The 20,277-nt window shown below is 35.6% G+C and overlaps 1 protein-coding gene across 6 annotated transcripts in view; it reads left to right on the forward strand.

Annotated features, from left to right (window-relative positions):
* The first annotated feature begins 4,472 nt into the window (after window positions 1-4,472).
* The window catches only part of kiz (kizuna centrosomal protein), a 93,534-nt gene continuing 77,729 nt past the window's right edge, over window positions 4,473-20,277 (forward strand). For 5 of the 6 annotated variants that reach the window (XM_052153245.1, XM_052153244.1, XM_052153247.1 and 2 more), the window contains exons 1-4: window positions 4,473-4,668; window positions 5,185-5,247; window positions 10,257-10,419; window positions 13,865-13,945. In XM_052153245.1, coding sequence (XP_052009205.1) covers window positions 4,604-4,668; window positions 5,185-5,247; window positions 10,257-10,419; window positions 13,865-13,945 — 372 coding nt within the window. In that variant the 5' untranslated portion in view covers window positions 4,473-4,603. Of the gene's footprint in view, window positions 4,669-5,184; window positions 5,248-10,256; window positions 10,420-13,864; window positions 13,946-20,277 lie in introns of those variants that run through there. The other variant, XM_052153248.1, reaches the window with a different exon arrangement.

Below are 20,277 nucleotides of genomic sequence, written 5' to 3' on the forward strand. Positions count from 1 at the left end.
CTGCTACTCATTCTTATTACCCCGGCTTTGACCCTACGCTTTCCTCGACCTCTCTCTTTGGATTTGCCCCTTGTTTATACTTTGATTCCCCGGCTTTTGACCCTACGCTTCCCTCGACAACTCTTCACTGGATTTGCCCTTTTTTTGTACTGTTGCACGCTTTGTAATTAATAAAGCTGTTTGTATTCGACATTGTGACTGTCTCTTCTTGTGCGGGTTACATGTTCACAGTATGCAATGCATGAAGCATGAACTAGGTTTATTTTTTGTTTTTTACAGAATTAGACACTGTAATCATTTTCAGATTGCTAGAATGCACCTATCATAAAACAATTTATAAATACATTTATCTATTCTATTCATTTACATCTATTCATAAGAGGGTGACCCAAGAGCACATTACAGTGCTTCCCATTAATTACCTAGACTGTGGTTACATTTCATTCTGAATGTTTACTTGAATACTTGAAACTACTGTTAAAAACTTTTAAAGCCATTTAAAAAAAGCACAGAATTTTCTTAATTTGTATTTTTTGTTCAATTATTTATTATCTATTTCTATTCGTTGCTGTTTTTTATTATTTTATTACTGACTCTTTAGTAGTTTTGATTAATTACTTTAGAACTTGAAACCATTCTTCCATAATAAACATATTATTTAGTGCAATTATTTGTTGTTGTTTTAAAGCTGGTATAGAGAATCTTCAAATTTCACTACCGACTACTGAAATTTTGGAATTGTGATAATGTATAGTCTTTATTGTACATGGTAGATCTTTCTACAATAACATGATGAAAAAGTATATCTCATTCCATAGAAGTGTGAGCACCCCTAATGTTAATGGTATATGGAGTCTTTTCTTTATTTGACTACCATACGTAACATAAAATAATTATTATATGACAATAGCCTCCTCCCCTACCAGTACAATTTACATTTCTGCTGCTGAGAATTGAGTTGATTAATGAGGTACATTATTAGGTTGGGCATCAGCCATAATTTTAGGAAAATATACAACATAAACTGACATGTTACTTGAGCAGGTAAATTAAATGTCCTTTTCTCTCTCTCCGGGCAAGTAACTTTTTTACACTGAATGACCAATTTACTTGTCCGATGGACAAGCACGTGACAATGCTTAATGTCAAGCCCTGGCTCAAATGCATGCTCTAGTTGTTTTTGTGTTTTGACCATTTGTGAACTGCGTTTTGTTTATGCTTTGTGGGTGTGATTTTTTTGCAGTGTAATCACCATTCATATCTATTCAACCAATGTGTTTATGAATAAATTACAACAAGAGCACAATTTTTTTTACAAGAGCACAAAGTTCTTCATAGATCTAACCTCTTAATTATGCTCTCAAATTGCACCAGATTGATGAATTTAACCTTAAAATGTACAACATTTTCAGATATTCACCCACAAAATCATGTGGGAAACACTGCATTATAAAATTTGAATGCAGTTATATTAGGTATGCACCGATATTAATATTTTTGGCCGATACTGATTTAAACTCAAAACTAAAAGGCCAATACCGACATTTTTCAGCTCACCTTATTTTGTCATCAGAACACTGTTTTATCAAATCAAATCACTTTATTGTCACACTACCATGTACACAAGTGCAACAGTAGGTTAAAGACTTGTGTGCAGTTCCGAGCAACATAGCAGTCATGACAGTGACGAGACATATACCAATTACAATAAACAACATATTTACACAACACAATATACATATCAAATGTACACATACTTACACAACAAAATAATTATATACAATGTACATTAAACAATACACACAATATAGAATACACATACAATAAAAAAATAGAGTAAATAAAAAAAATTTATATATACACAGTAGTTTTATATATTTATATATACAGTAGAGAATATATTTGACAGTCCAGTGTGAGATATAAGATTAATAAAGTGACCTGCTGATTATTGATCGTGAGAGATCAAAAGTTCAAAAGTCTGATTGCTTGGGGGAAGAAGCTGTCATGTAGTCGGCTGGTGCAGGTCCTGATGCTGCGATACCGCCTGCCTGATGGTAGCAGTGAGAGCAGCCCATGACTCAGACGGCTGGAGTCTCAGATGATCCTCCGAGCTTCTTTCACACACGTCCAGGAGGGAGGGAAGCTCACCTCCGATTATGTTTCTGGCAGTTCGCACCACCCTTTGCAGGGCTTTGCGGTTGTGGGCGGTGCTATTGCCGTACCAGACGGTGATGCAGCCAGTCAGGTTGCTCTCTACAGTGCTGGTGTAGAACCGTGTGAGGATGTGGTGGTTCATTCCAAACTTCCTCAGCCATCTCAAGAAGAAGAGGCGCTGGTGAGCCTTCTTCACAACGGCCTCAGTGTGGACGGACCATGTGGGTTCCTCAGTGATGTGGACACCGAGCAACTTGAAGCTGCTGACTCTCTCCATCGGTGCTCCATTAATGGTGATGGGGCTGTGTTCTCTGTCTTTCTTCCTGATGTCCATCACAAGCTCCTTGGTTTTACTGACATTGAGGGAGAGGTTGTGCTCCTGACACCTGTGTGTCAGAGTGTGCACCTCCTCTCTGTAGGCTGTTTCATCATTGTCATTGATCAGACCTACCACCGCCGTATCGTCAGCAAACTTAATGATGGCACTGGAGCTATGTGTTGCCACACAGTCATGTGTGTACAGGGAATACAGGAGTGGGCTGAGAACACAGCCCTGTGGGGCTCCAGTGTTGAGGGTCAGTGATGAGGAGATGTTGCTGCCCATTCTAACTGCCTGGCGTCTGCCTGACAGGAAGTCCAGGATCCAGCTGCACAGCGAGCTGTTTAAGCCCAGAGCCTGGAGTTTCTCATCAAGCTTGGAGTGCACTATGGTGTTGAATGCTGAGCTGTAGTCTACAAACAGCATTCTCACATATGTGTTCCTTTTTTCCAGGAGGGAGAGAGCAGTTTGTATTTACTTAAGAATCATGCTTTTAAAATATACAAAGATATACAAACAGTTTTTTTTTTAACTGTTCTAGCAATCAATCATTTCAATTGGATCTGTTGACCACATGACAGGCCAACATTTTAAACATTTAAAAAGACACAAAAAATAAATAAATATGAAAACATGATAAGAAAAAAGGGTTTTGTTCTTCTAAAACATTGCACTCCTATTTTACGGATCAAAACAACAGAACACACATTTTATAAGCATGTACTGTATATGATAGAACATAAATTCATACTGTGCATGTTTGGCAATTCCACGGAAATGTCAAACACATCATGGAAAAATAAAACAAAATATTTCACCAAAAAAAATTTACATTTACATTTATGCATTTGGCAGACGCTTTTATCCAAAGCGACTTACAGAGCACTTATTACAGGGACAATCCCCCCTAAGCAACCTGGAGTTAAGTGCCTTGCTCAAGGACACAATGGTGGTGGATGTGGGGCTCGAACCAGCATCCTTCTGATTACCAGTTATGTGCTTAGACCACTACACCACCACCACTCCTTATATTCTGTATATGATGGATATACAGATGGAAAAAATACCCTCTTATATTCTGTAATGATGGATAATGCCATACAGACCACTAGAGGGTGCCGCTAGTTCACATAGTGCTGACTGAAGAGCTGAATGCGGACTATATTTTGTAATGCAGATTTTTAATGTTTAGTCATCTTGCAAGGCCATATTTCGATTTCATTTTAAGTTCAATGAATCATGCAGCATTAATGGATATTATACCGATGGCTCATAAGTCAAAGTCTCCTGGTTTCAAAGCATTTTGGATGGTTTCCCTCGTCATATAGCAGTAGCCTATAGCTAAGTGCCACTTTCACAACTGTCACATCCTTTTATGGCAGTTTTTCCACAATAACGTGAGAAAAAGAAAGAATAAAAATTTTAGATTACATGTTCTTAGGAGTGTCAATCCTTCTTCATATTGTGGCTATTATTATTTCTGGATAGTGCATTTATCATCAGAAAACCATCAGTGTTTCATATCAGTGTTTTCATGGTTATAACTGATATGCTGATGGTTTTAATTTGGTCAATAATTGGTTGATAAATATCACCAGCCTACATCGGTGCATCCCTAGATTATATTTCTTCAAAGTCAATGTACACAGTAGGCCTATATATGCAATACTGTTGAATAACCTGCACAACATGTTCAAGATCTCTTGTCCTTTCTTTAATTGTTTGCCTTTGCCTGTATGTCAGCACTTTCTCTACCATATACTCTGTGGAAAACGTATTTTGACATCGGAAGAAGAATCACGTAATCTCGGTTTTCATTTGTACATTTCTCAAGTTAACGTCTGAGTGAAATGTGTCATTTGTACTTTTTTGCTTGTGTTAATGTACCATCCTTCAGACCACTGATCTGATGCCAAATATTTTGTGTCTCTAACGCACACACGAGAGAGAGAGAGAGAGAGAGAGAGAGAGAGAGAGAGAGAGAGAGAGAGAGAGAGAGAAGTGGTCTCGAACCTTCTGAAATGAAAGGAAGTTCGCACCCTTCGGTTTCCTGGGTAACGGTGTGTTTGGCAACCATTGTAAACAAGGCGCCCTACCACATTGAAGTGAAGACGGAACAAAACAGCAATGGCTTTCTGCAACACGGAGTATTTCGACCACATTGGGAATATTCAAAAGAGCATACACCAACGGTAAGAATGTCTCTGTACGGAGACTGTACTATTTTATATTCTGGCTAGTCTCTGTTTTGAAACGAGAGGAAATGCAACTGGGCCTAGAGTGAGGCAGCGCTGTAGCGTTGAGCTCTCGCTGTGATTGATCTGTTGAGATCGGTGAGAACAAGAGCGTGATGTTAGCGGAGACGATCGATTCATTACAACTTTAAAAGTACTAAATATTATACTACTAATAATTATTATCTCTATATCTGCTTTTTTATTTAACAATACGCGCAACAATTCAAGATTCTAGCATTTAAGACGACAGATTTAGTGTATTATAAACTATTTTCGTTGTAATGTACGTTTTATCAAATGTTTTGCAGATGTATTTCGATAAATGTTTGGTAAAGCTTCCTGGACCAATTTATTAAAGCGATAAATATTATTTTATGAGCTCCTAGAATTCTTTGTGCATCGATTGTATTTTGATTTGATCTCTAATATAGTCTTTGTGAGTAGATACTGTAAGATTTTCTCTCTGTTTAGGGAAAGGAGAAGATATGAGCTGGAAGAAAAACTGTTTGCTTACTTAAGATCAGAAGAAAAACGGTAAGTATCATATCAGAAGATCTATGTAACAATATTATATATTTATCAAATAAGCATCACGTCAACTTTTAATTTTAAAGCATAAAATTATCATACTATGTTATCAGAGATTTAGGAAATATGCCAAGTTGAAATACTAGCTTCTCCGAAAACAATGTTACAGCCAGTATATTGTACTTTGAAATGTCCGTTCTGGGCCGGAATTTCTGTTTGTGTTTTTGCCTGTGTGATCCCACCCATTTCCCAATAGTATTTCAACACCCAGTGTTGCCAGTTTTGAAACAAGTTAGCGGGAAAACACAGCTCGCTGCAACCATGGAAGAGGTCTAGCTAACATGGACAGAGTTATAAACAAATCCACTTGAGCTGGTTTAGAATTTGCAAACTTATAAAAACAGGAGTCAGGTTTGTAGGCCTCCTTACTCACACACGCTTTTTCAGTTCTGCCCAAAAATGTTCTATCGGACTGAGGTAAGGGATTTGTGATGGCCACTCCAATACCTTGACTTTGTTGTCCTTAAGCCATTTTTTCACAACATTGGAGGTATGCTTGGGGTCATTGTCCAATTGGAAGACCCATTTGTGACTGAGCTTTAACTTCCTGGATGATGTCTTAAGATGTTCCACATAATTTTCCTTCCTCATGATGCCATCTATTTTGTGAAGTGCACCAGTCTCTGCTGCAGCTAAGCACCTCCATCCACAACATGATGCTGCCCACCCCCATGCTTCATGATTGGTATGTTGTTCTTCAGCTTGCAAGCCTCACCCTTTTTCCTCCAAACATAATGTTGTTCATTATGGCCAAAAAGTTAAATTTTTGTTGCGTCAGATCATAGGAAATTTCTCCAAACAGTAAGATCTTTGTCCCTTTGTGCACTTGCAGACTGTATGTAGTCTGGCTTTTTTATAGTGGTTTTGGAGCAGTGGCTTCTTCCTTGCTGAGCAGCCTTTCAGGTTTTGTCGATATAGGACTTGTCTACCCGTTTCCTCCAGCAACTTCACAAAGTCCTTTGCTGTTGTTCTGGGATTGATTTGCACTTTTCGCACCAGACTATGTTCATCTCTAGGTGTCAGAATGTGTCTTTCTCAGCGATATGATGGCTGCGTGGTCCCATGGTGTTTATACTTGCGTACTATTGTTTGTACAGATAAAGTGGTAACTTCAGGCATTTTGAAATTGCTCCCAAGGATGAACCAGACTTATGGAGATCCACAATTTGTCTTTTTTTTTTTAAATCTTGGCTGGCTTTTGATTTTCCCATGATGTCAACCAAAAAGGTGCTGAGTTTGAAGGTTGGCCTTAAAATACATCAACAGATGCACCTCCAATTGATTCCAATTATTCAAGTAGCCTTTAAGAAGATTATTGGCTAATCGTTTAAGAGGCTTGACATAATTTTCTGGAATTTTCCAAGCTGCTTTTAAGGCACAGTTAACTTGGTGTATGCAAACTTCTGATCCACTGGAATTGTGATATAATAAACAAATGGTAACATGAGTCAACTTGCTTGGTTATCAAGGAAAATGCACAAATAGATTACTGATAATGGCAAAATGTGTATTTCTCATTACAAACTAGCAACAACAACAACTATAAATGCAGTGTTTTCAAATTAAAATATTTGTACAAAATTAAATAATAACATCTTTGCTCATCTCAAAATTGTTATTTTCTCAATATTACACCTAAATAAAATGGAACAATAAGTAAGAACATTCAAATTTTCATGAAAATAAGATTGTCCAAACAAACAGGGACATTTAATCAGGATGTAACATGTACTTTCTATAAACTCTTTTGAAAAGGAAACTGGATATTAAAGTGTGGTTCACTCATACCACTAAAACTGTTGTTGCTGTTGTGTGTGTGTGTTTTTTAAAAAAAAAAAAAAAAATGAAATGACCAACTGGTATTTCCAAATCCTCTTTCTAAATAGTTCTACTCATCGCTGGTACCTCTTGTCCAGTGTGTGGATCATTTTCTGAAATCCCACTTTGCTAACGGTGCATCATGTCTCTTTATATCTATGTGAAGACTTGTCATATGGCGTGACACTTGCAAACACATCTGTAATTGTGCTTTGTTTTGTTTGGCTTACTGGGCTTTTAATGTAGTTTTAGTCAATGAAAACTGTTGACATTTTAGTCATATTTTAGTAACATTTAGTCATTGATATTTTAGCCACTGAACACTGTAAACATTTTAGCCATAAGAGTATTTTTGATAAGCATTTGTCAATCTTGTCTATCCAAGATATATATATATATATATATATATATATATATATATATATATATATATATATATACACACACACACACCCATTTTATTGTTGTTGTCATTTTAGTGTTATTTTTCACGTAAGACTGATCTTGTCATGATGATCTCATCAATGATGCTACATGTTGCAAGCTGCAGACAGCGGGGGTGAGAGACGAGCGTCTCCGTGTTAGAGTGCACATCACCGGGCAGAACTTTATATTTCTCCCGGTCTCGACTCCTGCTCAGATTGTGTCTCTTCCGCGACTGGTTGAAGCGGCTGTGACCGCACCGAGAATGACAGTTTTGGAGTTTGTGTTTATTTACATGGCACGCTCCCGTATTATATGAACTTTAATTAAGGATGAAATAAAGATATATTGCCAAGCTATGATCTGTGTTATTTTTTCTGGCCACCAGTTCAGTGTCGGTCTGCACACCGGAAACTCACATGACATGACCACACGTGTCACTCCCTAAACTGAGACTGACTGGTCATCTTTTTATTAGCGGTGTAGATTATGGGCAGACAGCTCATCATTTATTTAATATAATTGCAGCATTTTGCCGTCATATAATCACACCGGCTGACATCGCGATTGCGATATGATTAATCGTGCAGCACTAGTCCGCATCTAATAAAATTATTCAAAAATACATTACAAGTGCAATTCACACAAAACAATTACTTGAATACACCTATTCTATGATGAGCATGTTTTAAATTACTGAGTTCAATGTCATTTTGATACAACCAACATGTGGGACCAACATCTCTTTAGACCAACAAGAAGATTTAAAACAGATCATGATTTTGTCATGTTACAAATATCAATATTTTGTCATATTAATTAAAAGGCACACTTGGTTCCGGTCATTTGGTGCAACCTTGAGAAAACTGATATTCTTTATTCGCAATATGCAGTAGACTGGCATGTCTTAAGGTCAATATTAGGTCAATAATGAAAAAAAAAAATGCTTTCTCTAGAAACTCATTTATTCATTCATTGTTTTGAGGAATGAAGGCTATACAATGCTTGAAAATACCAAAAAACTGAATATGTTTACAAAGGTGTACACTACAGCCTTCAAAGACAAAAGACAACTGGCTCTAACAAGGACAGAAAGAGATGTGGGAGGCGAGATGTACAAATAAACAAGAGGATAAGTACATCAGAGTCACTTGTCTGAGAAATTGATTCCTCACATGTCCTCAGCTGACAGCTTCGTTTAATTCTACCTGCTCAACAACAGTTTCATGTACACAGTAAAGAGAAGACACAGGGGTGCAGGCCTTATTGGAAGAATTGCAAAGAAAAAGCCACTTTTGAAACAAAAAGAATAGTTTAGAGTGGGCAAGGAAACACAGGCATTGGACAACAGATAATTGGAAAAGAATGTTATGAATGTTTTTATGGGATCAGCTAGACTGTAAGGTGCGTGAGAAGTGCCCGACAAGACAGCCACATCAATAGCAAGTGCTACTGGAAGCGTGGGGTGAAATGTCACCTGAGTATCTGGACAAATTGACAGATAGAATGCCAAGGATCTTCAAGCTGTCATTGCTGTATGTGAAGGATTTTTTGATGAGAACTTTTGAAGTAGGCCTAGTTTAAAAAGTTCTGATTTTTTTTTTTTTAAATTGTAAATGTTATTTTTCACATAATTAATGTCCTGACTATACATTGTGATCAGTTGAATGCCACTTTGGTGAATAAAAGTACCAATTTCTTTCCATGACAGCAAAATCTGTTAAGTATTCCAAACTTTTGGCCGACAGTGTATAATTTTATCACCTCGGACAACTTTATTTGTCAGTGGCCCATGTATATTATAATAATATTACAATAAAACATGTACCCTGATGAATATGGATTCCCTTCAAATATTAGCTATTGAGAGCATACGTTGTGATATCTATGGATTGATGGATTCTTGGGCCTTCACCTCCAAATTATAAACTCGCACTCATTACATGGGAAAATTATTAATCATATTTTGGTAACACTTTACAATAAGGTTCCATATGTTAACAACATTAGTTAACAAACTAGCAATGGACAATTCTCTTACAGCATTTAATAATCTTATTCAATGTTAATTTCAACATATACCAATATTTATTTTAATCAAAAGTTGGATACGTTGGCATTAGTTAATGCACAATTAACTAACATGAACTTGCAATGAGCAATTGCATTTTTTATTTACTCACATTGACAAAGATGAATAAATGGAGTAAAAAAAAAAAAAAAGTTTGTTGCTCATTGTTAGTTCATGATGATTTGACAATACTTACTGTCATCTGGTTCTGTTAAAGTTCTTGAGACTGGTTTGTTTTTATGATGGTTTCATTAAGTTCATTTATGAAAATAAAAACATATGATATGAGGCCACAATGGTTCTGAGTGTGTTAGAGGTTAGTAGATCAGCATTTATCATTTATTAAAAAATTTCTGCCATCATTATCCATTTTGGCCCTTTGCGAGTCATCTTCATTTAACTGTGGAGTATCGATTAGTACTACTGGAAATTGGCCCTTGACAAATATGCAATGTTTTAGTTTGTTCTGTAATATGCATAGTAAGGAGCTATTAGTAATACTAATAAACAAGCATTAAGCTTTCGTTGACTCATTTGTAACAATTTCTATTTTTATTTCCATTTAATATGAAGTCTGTGTAACCTTTTCTAAAATGGAAGCAGCAAAGCTGTCCATTTTACTTTGTCTGTCTCCTGCTTACAGAACTAAGCTGAAGTGTGCCAAGATGCGCTGCTATTACAAGGAGCTGCATGAGAGAGAGCAGCGAGCAAAGACACGCAACCTTGAGCTTCTGGGGAATGTGGATAGCTTGGCATTAGAATTGAAAGAATTCTCCATTGATTGCAGCAGGCTGCTTCAAAAGAGGGTAACAACCTTGAGCAGCTGCATTTGTCCCAATACTAATCATATGTGCTCCCCAAAACAGTTCTACTAATAATACAGTTGTATTATTGACTGTGCACAGTTAGTGCAAATTGTTGGGTGTATTTCACAGTATATTCTTAAAATATTTTATTTTTATATACTGTAGCTTAGCATCCTTGTACAAATACAATCAACTCAAATGATTTCTTTATCAGTCGAAGCTTTTTAAACCTTTTATTGTGTTTAGTTTTTGTGCTGTTATTGTAGTTTTTTGTTATTATCATGCCTAAATTCATGTCTGATCGTGATTGAGTTGACTTGTTTATAATATTGATTACAACTATTGGTCGACCGATATTGGTTTTTATAGTCCATATAAATGCCGATACACCGAATTCAATCAAATAACAGCAAATCACATGTATGCACAATTTCTAAGGTGAAACAAACTCTTATTTTATGCAATATTTATTCAAATTTGCATGAACCTTGAAAACAGAAAGGGGACTATCCATTGACAAAGCTATTGGTAAATTTTGGAACTGACAGAAGGGAAAGTTTACACTTCTGTTAATTGGCCAAGAAAAAATTGTTGCAGATAATTTCAAAATAACCAAATATCGGCCGATAAATTGGCCTGGCCAGTGTATTGGTCTATTACTAAATACAACATCAATAGCCATAACATTAATACAAATAAATCATTAAAAATAAATAATCTTCTTTTCTTTTTTCATTAGACTTACTAGATCTTTAGTCTGCTGTCTATAGCCAAACATATAAACAAACTAGTAGTTTAGGCAGCTGGTAATATTTCCAGTAAAGCTATGTTTTATTATGCTAATCAGTTCCAAAAGGCTCCATTCAGATGTGGACTTTGCATTGAGCTAATCAGGTTGCAGTGTTCTATGCTTATTTTCCCAGAAGTATTTAAATCCTCAATAATTCTTCTCTGAAGTCTTTTGTTTTACAGTTCCCATAGGATGCAATGACCCAAATGATAGCTGTTCAATTCCACAAATATTAGAATAGTCTAATCCATGTTTTATTTGCTTTACCCAATACTAAGAAATTCCTTTTGAGACCTTTTCCCCCTGACATATATTCCGACCTTCAATTAAACCATTGCCATAATCCTGTAATTGTCTAATCTAATTGTCTTCCAGTGTTTAAGCATTCGCACTTTGGTAACAACCATAAACACTCCAACACTCATTTATCACTGCACGCAAATGGGAAAAAAAAACACAGCTCTTTCAGATTGTCACTTAAAACTGAACAGTGCTCCATAGCTTAAAGGGTACCTATTATGGCATTTAAAATGTTCCTAATATTGTTTTGGGAGTCCCCAACAACAGTTTTACATGCATGCAATGACAAAAAACACGTTTGTTGTCTTATAATATGCATTTATGTTTACCTTATTTGCTCACCGACTCCCAAAAGATTCGTTCAACAACTCATTTTTCCAAACCCCTCCTTTGCGTGACGCTAATCTGCGGTGATTGGTTAGATGACCCAGTCAGTTGTGATTGGTATACTCTGTGCAGAGATTGTCGGAAACGGAATGCCCATCACTGCTTTGTAGTAAAAAAATCTAAATAAGAGAAGGAATTTGAGTTGATTTATGTTAGCGATCATAGCCCAAAGTTCGGTGGTAAACACCCAATCAGTTATTGTTTGCGTTAGCCCAACGCATAAACATATTGATAAAGCACTGCATTACAACAAGTTATTGCTCTATTCTTTATGACAACTCCAATAACATCGACAAACATTTCACATATTTAAAAAAAATTGACATTGGAGAACTAGAAGCTGCGCTGAGCGTAACGTACACAACACACACAAATACTTATTAAGCATGCTAAAAAACACATAAAAGCAACAATTATTAATAATACATACAGGTTGTGATTCGGAGGAGGAAGCTGATCCAAATAAACTTGGTACTGAACCTTCCTTCAGTATCAACCGGCTCGCGAATCCACACTTGAAAGCATTCATGTTCGTAAAGCAAACGTCATTAAAATGACACGAACACAGCACAAGGTTCGGGCTATACTTGTGTGGTATAGTTGTAAATATAAACTCTAGCCACTGATTCTTCACATGCTCGTCCCTGGGCAGTGAAAAAAAGGTTGCTTTTGATATGCACTTCAGAACACCACGTCTTGTTGTAGACATGATGTTTTCAAGTTTTCCCTGGTGTCTGCGTGCGCAATGAGTGGGCGCGGCCAATTTGATAATTTTTCGTCTTGACGTCACAACGAAAAGGAAAATGACTCGTTGGATAAACGATTCATTACATTGACTCAGAGTCGACTCCTAATTTTGAGAGACAATAACTTTTTTTACGGTGAACTTTCATATATAAAACTTTGCAGGATGTTTTTGTTCACTTAAATCTATGTTACACACTACATGAAAGGTGATTTTCAAAATTCCATAATAGGTGCCCTTTAATATCAAATTAGACAAATTGTTTAATTACACTACCACAAATGAATTGCCTTGTATTTAGATAATGAAGTGCCTCTGAATTTCTTTTTGTGTGTGCTTTTTGTTGTATTTGTTGTGTTGCTGCATGGTAGCCTTGAACTGCAGTTGTGAAAAGATACCTGCTATTCTACATGCCAGTCAAAGATATTATTGAGATTTTTAGTACACTAAATTTAACTTGATTACTTAACTGCTTAAACTTGTACATCATCACCCTTCAATTATAACACTCTTTTCTAGAACTCTCCCCCTATTCTTTTTTCTCTCCCCCACCCAAATTTTAGCAATGCTAATATTTGTCTACATACAGTAAAACTTTACAGGACACTTTGGGTGTTGTCAAGTCTTAAATCAGTGTAAATGGTTTGAAAATCAGGTCTCCTTTGGGAGTGCTGTTATTGTCTTCGAAGAATAAAGTGGGAGGTTGGAGGTAGGCCCGGTGCCCTCATGTCTGCCAGTGCACTGGTTAGCTTACAAAACTGATGAAGAGTCTTGGCATCGACCGTTAAGGGGACTCACAAAGGAAAGGAATACACACGCTGATTGGCACTGCTTTGTGGGGAATAAACATAGGCTAATATTTCTTCTTTTTCTCCACCGCTCCATTTGCAAAGGTTTTTTTTTATTTTATTTTGTGTTGTACCAACTAAACTGCACAGGTGGTCAATATGAGTAGCATGACAAGCCCTTCTAGTTTTTGTACCAGATCAGAAGTAAGGGGTGATATGATATATATATATATATATATATATATATATATATATATATATATATATATATATATATATATATATATATATATATATATATATATATATTATTATTATTATTATTATTATTATTATTATTATTATTATTATTATTATTATTATTATTATTATATTTTTTTTTACATTGTTGAAAAGTGGTTTGTGTTAGTAATTATTTGATTAAATTAATTTCAGTTGGAGTACAAGAATCATATTACCAGACTGAAGAAAGACAGAAAGAAAACGAAGAGCAGGGGGGAATCAGAAGCGGATGAGGTAAGATAAAATTATCATGTCATCTATGGAAATTACAGTTCAGTGGGGAATTTACAAAGCTATTTGTGTGCCTTAGATAAAAGTGCTGTGATGGGAACCAATGGAAGTGTCATGGGTTGAGAGTTGTAGAGAAAAATACCACAGCCATTATTCAGCTCAGCCTCCTTTTTCAGGAGACACTTTTAACTGTTTATATTGGTATCAGTGTTCATTTACATTTACATTTATTCATTTGGCAGATGCTTTTATCCAAAGGGACTTAGAAAATAGGAAAACATAAAAGGGGAATAATTAATTTATAATCAAAAGAAAATTAAAAGTAATTACTGTTTTGCTCAAATAACTGCTTTAACAAAAGAGTGTCACAGTCTTTAAACAAAATTATGTTACACACTTTTAAAACTGTATATAAAATTACATAAAGAATAGAGTAAAGGAAAGCGTAGTAAAGTATCTTTACAACCAATGCAACCCAGCTGACCGTGTGTGTCATTTTAGTTAGAGACAATCTTCAATGTTCAGTGCACTTCATGAGTATGACAGCTAAATCACTTTGGGTCAAAACTCTTTCCAGCAGTCCATCAAATAAAAGTTAGTGTTATGTAGATTGGTCTGTGATCTGTTTTTCTCGTCGTATCTGTAGTGCCACAGGTGTCTAATCCTAGCTGCTTTACCCGTGCCACCGATGTAGTTCAAGCCCGTGGCTGCAGCTTTCTCTTTTTTGAAGCGGCTCGAGCTCTTTTGGATGAAATGAGGAAGACGGCTCATATGACTTAGAGCATGCTGTCTAGAGCAGTCACTTGTGACTGTGTCTTATCCCGCCCACTTCCAAGCCTGCCAATATTGTAATGAGCAGAGATGGGAGGAATCGCTCCATTATGCATACCCGCCATCACTGGCTGTGTGCATGTCCCCGAGGCTGCAGCATTCATTAAGGGGAGCTTACCATCCTGAAAGCTGGGAAGCCATGATAACGGGATATGATTTTCATATTTAATGTATTCCTTGGAAGAGCAGGCGCGTGTCGCAGATTGATAGAAGAATCAATTGCTACTTTAGCACAACACTTTTTACTTTGCACTGCAGCTAGCGATGGAATCACTCAGCCAAGAAATTAACTTTTCCTCGCACTCCATTTTGTTTTTTTTTTTTTTTACTTCTACACTGGATCTGCCAGGCCGACCACATGGTTTACAGTGGACATTATTAAGCAGCTAACGGGTTGGTTTATAAGACCCTTTTCAGAGAAGAAACATAAGCCATGTTTTTTGTGTGTGGGCCCCAGATAAAAAATTTTTTCTTTACTCATCTTCCACTCTTCCTCCACAGTGCAGCGTATTTGTCATGACACAGAGTTTAGGAGCAAAGGATTGTTAATAAGATTGAAAGTTAAGACACCGATCTCAGTGAACTCAACAGAACAGACTGTTTGGAAAAAATCTAACTTTGTTAAATGAAATCCTAGTCAGTCTGTATAAAACTACAAAAAGAGATACCTTGAAATGTTTTCGATTTAAGTTTATTTGTAAAAATTACCACTACAATCTGAAATGACAGGGTTGAATTTTGGGGAGAGGACAAGTGGAAGTAAAGCAATGAGAGAATGATGTAGCAGAAATTTAGCTCCCACTTACTGGCAATGAGGCATTCATGACCAACCAATTATTTAAGCACTTATTAATCCTCTTGACTCAGTGTATTTGACATGCCTTTTTTTGTTTTCTGCAGTCTTTCATTCTCATGATTATAGAAAAGTAGTTTAACACATTTCTACAAATATTTAAACATATTAATTCATTATTATTAGAGGGCCAACCAGTGAAGCTGCGGGAACCTATTGTAATTGTACTGATTTTAAGTTGTCCAAGCACAAAGTGCTGGAACCTTATTGTTTTTGTTGGATTTTATTTTTCTTCTTCTTATTAATATTATTATTAGGGGTCCAAGCATGAAGTGCTGGAATCCTATTGTATTTGTTCTGATTATTAGGTGTTCAAGCATGAAGTGCTAGAAACCCTATTGATTTTGCTCAGATTTTTTATTTGGGGTTCAAGCAGGAAGTGCGGATACCCTATTGTTTTTGTAGGAATTTTTATTTATATTTTTATTCTGTCTTAAAACTGTTTGTGCAGACCAAACCATAAGTAATAGAGAAATGAAACTATGGTAGGTAGTACTTCTACAGTCTACAATGGCACAAAGTTTCAGAATGATCAGCCAAATGGTTGTGCTATAACAAAGGAAAACGCGTTTTGGGCCATAACTCCTTGACCGTTTGTCACATTATCAAGTGTTTTATTTAATTGAAATGCAACAAAAGTCGAATTAATTTCCGCCATGAAATATATATAGATTTTTTTTAATTCGCGATTATTGGAATTTTAACTAGTCTTAGGCCGTTTGCCCCATCGGAACCAAACCAGTGCAGAAGATTTAGCAGAGTCCCACTGTGAAAAGCTATCAAAACAATTTGAAATTTCTATTAATCTTTGTAATGGTACGCTAAAACATATGTAGCGTGAGTGGCAAGTTTTGCTTAAATGTTTTTTGAACTTTTGAATGGAATGAGATATTCTCATCATGAGATATTCTCATCCAATTCAGTACAGTTATGTATGGAACCCTATTGGAGTCATTCTGAGGACACATGAAAAAAATTATGTGGCACTATAATTTAAAATAATAAAACAGCTTTAACTATGGAACCATTGGTATGATCAACTTGAAATTTTGCATGCAGTAAGTATCTTTGTCCAAGCTACTACCAAGGTCTATGAGGACAGTTACCTATCTTGAAAAACATGGTCGCCATCGATCAATCAATTTTAAGCAGCTATTATACAGGGTTAACTTAGGCCAATCAGAAGAAAACTCGGTGGACATATTTGACTCTTGGCCTAAGAGATCTGTGCAAATTTGGAGTTAGAAAGATTCTTTGGAGTCCCTGCATCAATAATTATCAAAAACATGTTGAGTTTTATATTTTGCATGGCTATAATAGGTCAGTGAAATCCTGTGGGCGGAGCCGAAAACACTTAAAAGGTGATAACTCCTGAATGCAATGAGCAATTTTGACCAAATTTGTATAGCATCAAAGTGAGGATCTGTAATGAATTTGGCAGTGATTTGCTACTTGAGGGTGCTATAATCATAATTATTTTGTTTTTTTTAATCATTAGAGTTTGTATGGATTTCTCATAATACCATGTGAAATGTGGAAATAGCTTGTTAAAATAGGATGTGTTTCCGTAATTAATTGCTTATTGTTTCCACTATGATGTATATGTAACAAATGCACTTTGAACAGGGCTGTTAGGATGCTAATGCTCTGTATTCATCAAGCAGAGTTTGCAAAGAGCATCAAAACCGAACTAAGCCATCAGACAGAACAAGAGCAAAACCAACCCAACTAAACAATCCAGTAACGAATGGAAAAAACTCACAGGAAAGGTTAGAAGGCTTAAATAAAGCAATGGCATAACAAAAAACACCTGGAAATAATAAAGACAGGAAACTATGAACTAAAACAAGACAATAGCACAAAACATGTAGTGAGTACTACATATGTAGTGAGTAAATACTGGTAGCAATTCCCAAGTAACCATAAAGGGGAATCACTGAACTCACTACAGTATAATTCATTACTTTTTAAAATAGCAACATTTCTTCTTTATAATGGCATGTGAAAATGTCAGGGATGGCTTGTACCATATCTCAAGGATTACTAATTATTATATTGTATATGGTATTGGATCAATCTATTAAACAAATATGAAAACACAAAATTCACTCAATTAGCACATTTTAAGATGGTAATTTCACAAAAACAACTAAATGTATGCAATTACCAAGTTTTAATGCAGTCATTTCACAAACATAAAAAGATTATTGCAGATATGAATAAAAGTAGAAGCTGTTTTGAATGTCAAAGAAAATGAGGCAGGTTTTAAGTTGCCTTATAGGTTTAGAGAAATTATATTATTAGTAAATGTAAAAGATATTTCTCTAAATGTCAAATTTAATTTAAAAAATATTGGTAAAATACAATAAAAAAAAAAATGTAATTTTATTTAATTTTCAATGAAAATAAATCTGTAAATATAAATATACCTGTGAGCAGCAATTAACGGGGTTCAAGCTGTTTAAGGCCTTTAAGCACATGCATAAAAAATATATTATTTTTTATTTAGCAAGCATGTGACGATTTACAGACGATACAGGCTATTTACAAAGGAAATGCATGATTTTGAAAGCTTTTTAAAGCTCATAGTGCCACCTATGGTCCGATCGCCATAAACGTCTGCATGCTTGTTTAGAATCATATGTTGCATGTGCTCTCCTAATTTAAAAACCGAGTTTTTGTTTAGGAATTATGGGCTTATTTGTACACTTGACCATGGCCATTTTCGAAATGACACTGTTATAGCTTCCCAAAGGGTAAAGTTCAAATGTTTTTTTTTTTATAATTATTGATCTTGAGATTCCAGAGAATTGTACTGCATTGGCTTTTTTGAGATTGAGCGAAAAACCTAGAACTAGTTCATAAAGTATTTTTTTACATAATCGTGAATATTTCATTAACAATTTGATTGGCAGCAGTGGTTCTTGAGGCAAAATTGTTCAGTATGAGGAGATGTAACAAATTATATGAATTATAGCTGCATCCCAATTCAAAGGCTGCTTCCTTCAAAGGTGCAGTCGAAGGCAGATTGTGTCACTACTTTACGACAAAGGATATCCCAATTCGAAGGATCATTGAAATGAAGGATACAACAGATGGATCCTTCGCTGCTTTGCCTACCCCAGAATTAATTGCGCGCCAGTGACAACAAGACTTTTTTGAGAAATTGCCGAGTTACACTTAAGTATCGGGTTTCAACTTACTCAAATATCTAATGGTACAAATGTAAAAAAAAAAAAAAAACTTTAAAGTGGTTCAAATATTGACTTATATCTTACTAAGATGCAATTATATATTGTTTATACTCTTTATTATATACAGAAATGGACCTTGGTGAAAATATTTAGACAGTTGTGAACCCTGTTTTGTTTTCAGACAGTTTAATATAACTTTCAAAAAAGTCCAGTACAAACGTTACAGTCACTTGGCATGTGTCACAGGTGTTAGGTGACGAGAACTGTCCTCCGTAGGCTAGACTGTCCGAATTAACAATCTGACCTTCGCATCCTTCGAAGCCGTGAAGTCAGAGTTCTTTGAATTGGGACACAGCCATTGTGTGTATGTGTGAAACACCACATTATTACAGAGGCATAAAACTCATCATTGGCCAATGTTTTTTCAAATTTCTCACAGACCTCTAGGACCAGGAGTCGAACAGGTTTTGTGCCTCCATTAACCTTGTCTAATAGGTGCTGAAACGGAAAATATTTATTACGTTTTATGTATTATTTTTGCGTTTTGTTTGGTTTTGAGCCAAGGATTACAAATGGTATAAAGCACTTGAATCTACAACAAACTGTTTAGGAGATAAGAGCACTTTGGTTTTTTTGATCGCTGTAGCGCCCCCATTGACCGATTTGGCCGAGTCAGTGTTTCTGAGTAGCGAGCAATACTACTACCATCTGACCAAGTTTAAAGTCTGCCATACGGTTTGCTCTGCCTGATCAGTTTTATGGCGGAATAATAAAAATAATAATAATAAATATAGCTTCAAGCAGCAATTTTCGGGGTTCAAGCCTGTTAAGAACTTTCAAAGTATGCAAAAAAGGTATGTATTTTTATGTGTAATTTCTAAGTTGCTGAATTTGCAAACTGATGTTAAATGTGATTGATGTGTTGTGTTCAACAATCCTGAAACAGGATAAAGTCAGACTTAAAATGTACTGACAATCCAGTATTTCATTCTCAAACTCCACCTATGTTTTCATTGTCTGTGTGTGTGTGTGTGTGTGTGTGTGTACGTATGTGTATACGTATGTGTATGTATGAGTGGGTTTGGGCCACATCTACATAATGTTAGCCATTCAAAACAGACTGAATGGCATAAGTGTATTTTTTTTTAAGGAAATGAATATACTATATTTGTTTTGCATAAAGTTTATTTAAAAAATATTAGGAAAACACATTTGATATTATTTTTCAATGAATGCTGTATTTAAGTAAAAAAATAGAGAAAAGGCATTTAAAATCCAATGAATGAAGGCAGATTAGTGCCATCTTGTGGAAAGAAATTAAGAAAATCATATGTAATACTGTGGTGTGGCCAGTAGATGCCTGTTAATATCTCTCTCTCTCTCATATATATATATATATATATATACAGTGAGGAAAATAAGTATTTGAACACCCTGCTATTTTGCAAGTTCTCCCA

This window comes from Xyrauchen texanus, chromosome 22 (assembly GCF_025860055.1).
Source record: "Xyrauchen texanus isolate HMW12.3.18 chromosome 22, RBS_HiC_50CHRs, whole genome shotgun sequence".
In the NCBI taxonomy this organism is placed as follows: Eukaryota; Metazoa; Chordata; class Actinopteri; order Cypriniformes; family Catostomidae; genus Xyrauchen; species Xyrauchen texanus.